This window comes from Chrysochloris asiatica, unplaced genomic scaffold, assembly GCF_000296735.1.
Source record: "Chrysochloris asiatica unplaced genomic scaffold, ChrAsi1.0 scaffold00109, whole genome shotgun sequence".
NCBI lineage: Eukaryota > Metazoa > Chordata > Mammalia > Afrosoricida > Chrysochloridae > Chrysochloris > Chrysochloris asiatica.
Genome location: NW_006408627.1, coordinates 3,202,886 through 3,212,768, shown reverse-complemented (window position 1 = coordinate 3,212,768; position 9,883 = coordinate 3,202,886). Strand labels below are relative to the sequence as shown.

The 9,883-nt window shown below is 37.8% G+C and overlaps 1 protein-coding gene across 1 annotated transcript in view; it reads right to left on the bottom strand.

The window, feature by feature from the left end:
• Nucleotides 1-354: 354 nt before the first annotated feature.
• Nucleotides 355-9,883, bottom strand: part of CDS1 (CDP-diacylglycerol synthase (phosphatidate cytidylyltransferase) 1) — a 115,510-nt gene continuing 105,981 nt past the window's right edge. Inside the window, exons 9-12 of the mRNA XM_006867765.1 lie at nucleotides 7,203-7,355; nucleotides 5,217-5,336; nucleotides 3,361-3,464; nucleotides 355-484 (exon numbers count right to left, since the gene is read on the bottom strand). Coding sequence (XP_006867827.1) covers nucleotides 355-484; nucleotides 3,361-3,464; nucleotides 5,217-5,336; nucleotides 7,203-7,355 — 507 coding nt within the window. The remainder of the gene's footprint in view (nucleotides 485-3,360; nucleotides 3,465-5,216; nucleotides 5,337-7,202; nucleotides 7,356-9,883) is intronic.

The following is a 9,883-nucleotide window of genomic DNA, read 5'->3' as shown; positions in this document are numbered from 1 at the left end:
GCACAATGTCAGTGCAATTTTAGAACATTCTCAATCTACTCATTTTATAGTGTCTGACTCTTGAAAATACAAGTCTTTGAATTATGAAATCTAGCAAGACAAAAGAAATGAACACCAGAAAATATACTTTAGAAAAACTACAGAACAGTTTGCCAGCAATTTGCTACTATTTCATACTTTGATCAAGTAAGTATTTGTTAAATATTCACAGTAATTTCAGAGAAGAAACATTTGTGTCTGCAAAACTTTGATCTATTGCATTTGCAACCAGTTTTCTGTACAATTACAAAATGGCATCTGTCAGTGCTTTTCTGTAGAACTCCTTATTGTCAGTCCTTCCCTCTCTGGATCCAGTTATACCTTCAGGGTTGGCTGTAGGATTCCTTTCTCAATGAGATGAGTCTTTAAGGTTTTATATATATTTAACTGCTGCTCTGGTTGAAGCACCAACAGCTGCTGCAGCACTTTGCTGGGATTTGGACCCCTTATAAAAAAGCAGAAAAGACAAAGTTACTTTATAAATGCTACCGGAAGTGTGTACCCTCAACTTTCTATGTGCGCAATCAGCAACCCTTGCATGGTTGAAACAGGTGCCTCTTAACAAGCGTATATTTTAATGACCAATGTTCACTTCAGAGAGAACACCCAGTAGTATGGTGCTTTGAGAAAGGCAGTTACCTGGGTAATCACACATTGACTTCTAATGAAGACTGTCCAAATGAATGATACGAAGTAGAAAACTCAACAAGAAAGAAATGTCTACTATACAGACATCATAATTCTAGAAATGTTTGTTTAGAATATTTGCAAAATAGTCCGAATCAGTGGTCCCATGAGGTATCTTCAGGCACATGGCTCTACTCAGTTGCCAAAAGTCTACTGAGTCAGGACACAGCTGGTTTCGGATTCCTTCAAAAGACTCAGCAACTTCATAGCATAAACCCACAGAGAACAGAAAGGCTACTCTAGCAAGTTCAGCTAAATGCAAAGTTATGTCAGCAGGTGCTCTCAGTGATGTGCATCCTGGCATCATTACTGTAATTCTAACTATTTGTAGTTCTAAATATTTGTTTTCAAATAGTGGAGAGCATGGCTCAGCAGGCATCTCCTTACCAAGAACAGCAGAGTTGGGGGGGGGGGGTAGCGTGAATTAATCCCTTGAAAAACTGCCAACCTAAAGCTTTATTCACTAATTAGTAATACCCAAATTTATCAGTAAATAAATTATGTAGTGATGGCTTAAGTACTCCAATTAAAATGATAGAAATTGTCAAGTGAATTTAAAAACAAACAAACAAAAATTCAACTAAGTGCTTCTTGTGGTTATTTTTCTTGGGCAGTCTTGCTAAGAGTTGATCAATTTCATTAATGTTTTCAAGGAATGAACTTCTGGTTTTGTTAATTTTCTCTACTGTGCATTTGTTTTCTATTTCATTGATCTCTGTTTCATCTTTCATGTCATCTTTCTTTAGGTTTAATTTGTTCTTTTTTTCAGCTACTTGAGACAGACGCTTAGATCACTGATTTCTCAGCCTACTTAAATATCCATTTAAGTTTAAAAATTTCTCTTAAATAATGCTTTAGTTGCACACTACGAGCTATGATATTTGTATTGTCATTATTCAGCTACAGATATTTTCTGATTTCTAGTATTATATCTTCTTTGATACATGGGTTAGAAGTATACTGATTAATTTCCTAACAATTGGAGATCTTCTCATTTTCTTTCCTTTATTTTTGCTTTAATTCCACTGTGATCAGAAAACATATACTGTTTATGATTTCAATATTTACTATCATTTTTGAGACTTGCTCTATGGCTTAGGACCTTTACTATTTGGCCAGGTTCCATGTATGCATGAAATGAATGTGCATTTTACAGTTGTTTTTTGGATATTGTATGAGGGAGCTTCAAAAAGTTCATGGATAAATGGAATTAAATGATAATGTAATGCTTCCATGAACTTATAAAAGCCCCCTTATATGTGTCAGTTAGGTGAAATTTAAATCTTCTACACTGATTTTGTGTGTGTGTGTGTGCCTGTTTTATCAGTTACAAACAGGGCTTTGTTAAAATCTCCCGATAAGGTTGTATTTTTTTTTTTTTTAATTAAAAAAAAATTGAGGGGAATAGGAATAAGGAATTAGGATTAGGACTATGGTAGGTTAAGGCTAGGCCTTTTGTTTCTATTTTAATTCTGATAATTTTTGCTCTATACATGCATTTGGAAGTTGTACTCAGTGCTGAAACATTGTTGTTGTTGTTGTTGTTATGTGCCATCGAGTCGGTTCCGACCCATAGCGACCCTGTATAGGGTTTCCGAGGGTGTAAATCTTTACGGGAGTAGAAAGCCTCATCTTTCTCCCACGGTGCAGCTGGTAGTTTCGAACCGCTGGAACATTATAGACATTAAATATTGAAATAAAATTGAATAAAAAATAAGAAGAAAGAAACTATCCTATATTAAGTAGCAACCACACCTACTGGTCTGCTTACTTTCTCTCGTTCATCTGTATACCCATTTAACACGCTATATGTATTTGCTTATACTGTGCTAAGGACTTCCCAACACATAACAGGCACTCAAGCACTAACTGATGGATCCAATACATTTTGATGGGCTCCTTCTTAACTCATATCACTGACTATCATTTCAATGTCCAAAGGTAAGAAATGAAATTTCCGCCTGTTCCAAATTCAATACCATCCATATTGTTGCTGCTGTTATATGCTATTTGGTCACTTCTAACTCACTGCAACCTGACATAACCGAGTAGAACTTCTCCATAGGCTTTCCCTGGCAAAGGGTCAGCAAAAAAGAGGAAGGCCCTTAACGCGAGGGACTGACCCAAATACTGCAACAACGGACTCAAACACAGGAAGGATTGTGAGTGTGTTACCGGATTGGGCAATGTTTAGCTCTGTTGTTCAAAGCGTCACTATGAGTCAGAACCAACTCAAAGGCACATAAAATACAATTTTTACGGGGGCAGAATGTCAGGTCTTTTAGCCCTCCAAGCTGGTAAGTTCAAATTACTGACCTTTCTGTTAGTAACCAAGTGCTTAACCACTGTGCAACCAGGGCTCTTTCTATCCACATTAAGTAGATCTTTAACTCAGTCTTGTTAAGGATCGTGTCATAAACCTCTGTTTTTGTACAGTACTCAAATATAGGTAAAATAATTATAATGTAATCATACTCTTCAGGGCTGCAATGTGACCCACCTCCAGGGACCATAGTATCACTCTGATATAATCAAATACCCTGGACAGAAAAATTAACCCATTCAAACTAATCTCTGTGCAAACAAGAACTCAAAGACATCTCTGATGAAACATTTCATAAATTCTAAAAGTACCTTATAAAACTTGTAATATACACATGCACAAACGTTGCCATCAAATACTGACAATCAAATCTATCCATTATTCCTCCATGTCCAGGAATGGTGTTTGCAAAATCCTTCAAAAACAAACAAAAAAGCGTATTAGTAATTAAAATAAAGAAAACAACAAACCACCCCCCTGTTATAAAATTCCTGGCCGCTCATGAGCTTTAAGTCTCCGGTCACTACTTACCAAGGTAGAATGCTTTGTCAATGGACCATGGTGTCCCCTGAGACTAAGTTCTGAGTGCCCAGGCCCAGCAACTCATTCTCTCAAGGCATCTGGGTATGTCTAAGTTTTCATAAAGTTGCCCCCTGTGTGTTCCACCCCACTCATATATATACTTGCTGCAAAGTAAGTGTTGTTGTTGTTGTTAAGTGCCATAGAGTCGGTTCTGACTCATAGCGACCCTGTACAGGGTTTCCAAGGCTGTAAATCTTTACGGGAGTAGAAAGCCTCATCTTTCTCCCATGGAACCACTGGTAGTTTCGAACTGCTGACCTTGCGGTTCACAGCCCAATTCGTAACCACTACGCTACCAGATCTCCTTTCAAAGTAAGTGTTGTTGTTGTTGTTAAGTGCCATCGAGTCGGTTCCGACCCATAGCGACCCTGTACAGGGTTTCCGAGGGTGTAAATCTTTACGGGAGTAGAAAGCCTCATCTTTCTCCCGCGGAGCGACTGGTAGTTTCGAACCGCTAACCTTAAGGTTCGCAGCCCGATTCGTAACCACTACGCTACCAGAGCTCCTTTCAAAGTAAGTAGTATACCCACAAATATGTACAGACTTTGACAGAGATATTTATACATGAGTACTTCAAAGTAAGTACTCATGTATAAATATCTCTGTCAAAGTCTGTACATATTTGTGGGTATACTTCACTTCCCCTCCTATACCTGTTTAGCTTGTATGTCTATCCATGCTTACACCCATTGCTTTTACTGTTAAGTGCCATTGAGTTGGTTGTGACACATAGTGACCCTGTATAGGGTTTCCAAGGAGCTGCTTGTGAGCTTGAACCACCGACCTGGTGGTTCCAACAGACTTTGCAGTCCAGTGCCGTTAGCCCACAGCGCCATACCATGACTCCTTATACCCATAGATCATATTGAAAGAATATGTATGTAACAGTTTTTACCTCTGTGTTACCTTTAACACTTTTATTTCTCGCCACCATCTATTTTTGTAAATACAGCTTCATTAGAAACTAACTATTTACATCCACTGCTATTTATGGGGGATCCCATGCTACAATGGTAGAGTTTGCAGTTGAGTAATTGTAACAGACTGTATGGTTTACAAATCATAATATACATGCATTCATGGGAAACTGAATAAAAGACAATGGAATTTTTCCTCGAACTTTTGGAAGTCCCCTCGTACTTACTCTCTGGTCTTTTATGAAATAAATTGCTGACCCCTGATCTAGAAGAAAGGGTGATTACATAAAGAGTCTCTCACATGCACTTTCACAGGAGATTATGGCAAAGCACTAAACTTCAGGCAACTCTCGGCTAGAACCTTCGGTGAACACTTAAAGGATCAAGATTCAGCATCTGTTCCAACATTAAGTGACACATGTCACTTCTATCAAAGCAAACAATTAGTGTGACATGTTAAAATGTGTTAACATGGGATGACCCAAAATCAACATGAAAGAATACACTCAAGCCAAGTAGAAAGCATTTCTGTGAGGCTGAAACAAATAGGAGGCAAAACTTTTTGACCAGGGGTTTCAGAGGTGAAAACAACAGAGAACCAAATTCTGACCAAATGACATTCTCTAATTATACTCTCTAAAAATGTAGCAAAGGAATTTCACACATACCTTGATTTTGAAAGCTCTTTTGAATCCACTGGCAAAGAAGCCACCAAAAGGACCAATTAAAGATGCAAATGAAGAAAGGGCAATGCTGTGTATCTGGAAAGGATACAAGTTCACTGTTTCCTAAAGAGGAAAAAAAAAATTTTTTTTTAAGTAGAGAAGAAAGGAATAACGTCATGAAAACTGTGTTTGAGCATGTCACCAAATTTCAGGACCATAATATCCATAGTAAATCAGAGCAATTGCCACCTTTTTGCCAATTTTATAAATTTTGAGAGTCATGAGGGGATATATATATATATATATAGTGACCTTCCATGACCATCTTCTACTTAACCTTGGCTCTCCATTCCCTCCACAATCCTGGTGTCAGTCGGCCAGCACACTGAACTCTCCAGGCGGGTGGGCTACTTTATAGGTTGTGGAGGAACTTCTGCCTCCACTAGCTGAGTGATAGATAGGTTTACCAAGAATCCACTGAGCCCATTTCTAACTGTTCTTTTAACCATTAGCACTTTGCTTTTGTAGTTATAAAATTGGTTAAAACTGTGTATTTTATTTAATTATATATTTTTAACCTTGTATATTTTTTATGAGGAAATAAAGGAAAAGTTCTTTCTCCTAAAACCAAGTTAAATGTTTAAGAAATAATTTTCAAGCAAATCACTTTTGAATGTTTATAAAGATGATCAAGATGAGCATCAGGACAACAGTAAAATATTTAGAGAGAGGATCATAAAACTTGAGAAGGTATCTGCAGTCAAAGTACTTTGGATTTTCTAAACTCTTTCTCTACTTTAAATAAATTAAAAGTCGAATTGTAGAGAATGCTTAATGGGTGTAGCACAAGAAACACGACAAGGAACACTCTTCTCTGGACCTGTTCAACAAGCAAAAGTCTTGCCCTTAATCAAAACAGAAAACACCCCAAGTTCTATTGTTGTTGTTAAGTCCCATGGAGTCGGTTCCGACCCATAGTGACCCTATATAGCGTTTCCGAGGCTGTAAATCTTTACGGGAGCAGAAAGCCTCATCTTTCTCCCGTGGAACAGCTGGTAGTTTCGAACTATTGGCCTTAAAGTTTGCAGCCCGATTCGTAACCACTACGCTACCAGAGGAACAAATGGCTTTGGACACTGAACACAAATATCTTCAGAATCTATGGATTAGGCAATTAAGGAGAGAAAGAACTTGCTGGTTAATCTGCTTCTCAAAAATTATGGATTTTAGCTGAAAATAAGATGTTTTAGGTACGTGCACACACATACATTATTCTCAGATTCCTCACTTTGACCAAACAGTCCTGCTCACATAAATGAGCAATGCTTTGTTTGGCAGCATTTCGTCATCATTTAGTGTGAGGCCTTAAAGGTACCTTTAAATACCAGAAATGAGCTTTTGGGAGGGAAACAGATTTTTAGAAGCAGCAGTTTTCTATAATAGTAAATATCTCAAAAATCAAGGGATCTTTGAGTTGGAAATTTTAATTAAGTTTCAAATTGAGTCCATTCGTAATAGTTACACTTGAAACCAAGTCTAATCCATTTAATTTATAGAAATCTAAGGACTATTGAGAAATGTTTTCAATACAAATAATGTGTGATAAGTTACCAGTGTTATTATTGTGTGCTCAAGCTGGTTCTGACTTATAGCAACCCTCTATAGGGTTTCTGAGGCTACAAACCTTTACAGGAACAGAAAGTCTCATCTTTTTCCCAAAATTATCAGTAGCAGTACTTAAACCATTAGGCAAATAAATTCCAAGTAGACAAGAGGTTTGGAATATATTCCAGAGAGTGAAGTCAAGAGGATGGAAGTAACATTGTTATTGATGCTAACTAGATACTAAAACCCATTCGATAACATAACAAAAATTTTGTATACATTGATTTCTTAAAAAAAATCTTAAAGCTTATTTTTAAATGAACCTTAATCTTCAGGAGGGATGGAGGATCCCCACCCATGCTTATCTTGAACGTTTACTCTTACCTGGCTCATCACTGCCTGTAGAAAGAGAGGAAGTGAGTAGCTCTGAAGCTGGAAAAGTTCTGACGGTTCACATTCTGTAACGAAGGAATTGACATCACTTCGGTACTCCACTGGACAGACAAAGTACTGGTATTTGGATAACACATAGGCAGCCTGAATGACAAAGCAAGAGCTCATAAACATTGACTAAAAAAAAGACATACACATACATATATAGGGGAGGAGGTAAGGGGGCTCAAAGAGTTTGTGGGAAAATTCCATTATCTTTTAATTCCATTTCTTCAACAAATATTTTGAAACCACCTAATTTTATATATACATATACACATTTAAAGCTATATCTCAGAAAAGCCAGAAACGAGATATTAGAATTTCTTTGTATTAAAATCCTTCTATGGTTCCAAACAAGGTGGAGGAGAGACTCCTTGGGAAGCGCTGTGGATCATAGGTCAGCTGTGTGGACAAAAAGACTGCAGACTCAGAATGTAAAAACACAGCTTTACCATTTATAAAAAAAAATGCTGAAGAAAGAAAAGAAAAGGCATAAGAACTGTTGTCTAAACCAAGCAGATGAGTCCAACCTCTCATTCAGTGGCCCACAGATCTTTCTATCCCTCTGCAGTCATGAAGGTATCTTAAAGCACCAACCCAAATAAAGTCAGCTCTCGCAATCTTAGCAACTACACCTGAGCCACTGGAAAGTTGATGGAGGAAAGCACTCACGTGTACCAACTGCTGCTTCAAAAATTCAGAACTCCCACCTCAGCAGGTACCGCACTCTAATCAGCTCAGCCTTGCCTTCCCTTCCCTTCCAACTTCCCACATGTGGACTTTCAAAAGAAGACACTGTCTCCTGAGAGCAAACTAAAACTATCAGCAAAATGTCTATCAAATTCTTAAATAAAGATTTAAAAAATACACACACACAAAAATCCTTCTATGTATTTTAAAGTTTGATGGTAGTAACTGTCCCAGTAGAAAAAACACAAGAGACCTTTAGAAAATGAAAGGTTTGTGAAAAAAAAAATATATGAGAAGATAATTCCTGCATCCCCCTACCCCCCAAAATGGAAGAGACAGGAGAGGGGTTGATTTGAACACTTAGGCAAGCAGTATTTTTACTTTTTAAAAGCATACATAATCAATATGAGCAACAGTTAACAATTTTAAAGGCACAGGAAAGCGTATGACTGAAGCTTATTACATACCAGCTTTTATTAATTTCATTCGTTAGTAAGTAACCAGAGTGAATGAAAATAACTAAGAGAATGGTACAAAAGAACCCCCTGCCATTGAGTGTACTCAGGCTCATAGTTAGTGTGTCAGGACCGAGTAGAACTGTCCACAGGGTCTCCAAGACTGCAGACTGTGCTCCCCATGGAGCAGCAAGCCTGTTTCAAACACCAACCCTACAGCTAGCAGCCAAATGCTTAACCACTATACTGCCAAGGTGCCCTAATATAAAACACTGTAGTTTCTTAAACATTGATTTATTATTTCCCTGGCCACGTCATTGTGAATTTTAGAACTAGCTGTCCTCACACAGGGCAGTAGAAGATTCAGAAAAACATCCTCTTATAAGGAGTTCTGGTGTGGCACTGTGGGATAAACACTGGACTGCAAGTTCAGTGTGAATTGCAAGGTTGCAGTTCAAACTCACCAGTTGCTCCTCTGAAACTCTACACAGAGTCACTATGAGTTGGAACTGACCCAACAGCACTTACCAACAAGAACATACTTGTATGGACTTGTGGTGTGGCTCTATAGGATAAGCACAGGACTGCTCCTCGGAAACCCTGTACAGAGTCACTGAGAGTTGGGACTGACTTGAGGGCATTTAACAACAACAACATAAATGTATATTTAAATTTACAGATAACAGTTTATTTTTTATTCCTACAGCCTTTGCTTAAGAATGGTTAATGTTGTTGCTGTTATTAAGTGCCATCATGAATAGGGTTTCAGAGGAGTGGCTGGTAGGTTTGAACTGATGCCCTTGTAGGCTAGTAGAAATGCTAACATGACACTGGGAATGAACATAAGCTTTTGCTCCCAAACAAATAATCAGTTTCCTCAAAACATGTATTAGAAAATATTACTTCCCTCACTGAAAATAAACTAAATAAACAAATTAAAGGGAAGAATTAGGATAGTTTTTCCATCTAGAAATGCGGCACATTTCTATGTATCTGCCTGTTTGCTCTCTCTCTCTCTCTCTCAAAGATTCATGCTGTTACTAGTTATTCTATATTTGGATACAACACATAGACCAGCACAGTCAGGCACTTATAGGTAAGTGCCATTGAGCTGGTTCTAACTCATAGTGACCCTCCAAAGGGTTTCCAGAGCAGCTGATAGGTTTCCAGAGCTACTGGCCTTGCTGTTATCAGTTCAGTGCTTATCCTACATTGCCACACCAAGAACTAGACTCATAAAAATTTATATTTCCTAAAAGAATCATTTTTTCTATCCAGACATTTAACAGCACCCTTGGTGACTCTTGGTAGACAGCTTTTGAATAAACACCTAAATTCCATACCTACAAACTAATCTCTTAACAACAACAACAAAACTAATTTCTACAGCATGAACAGTGTTCATTATTCATGGCCCCAAATGGCTGTGAATTACTTGTAATGAACAGACTTTTCCTGCAAGTTGGGCTCACAGCAGTAACCACC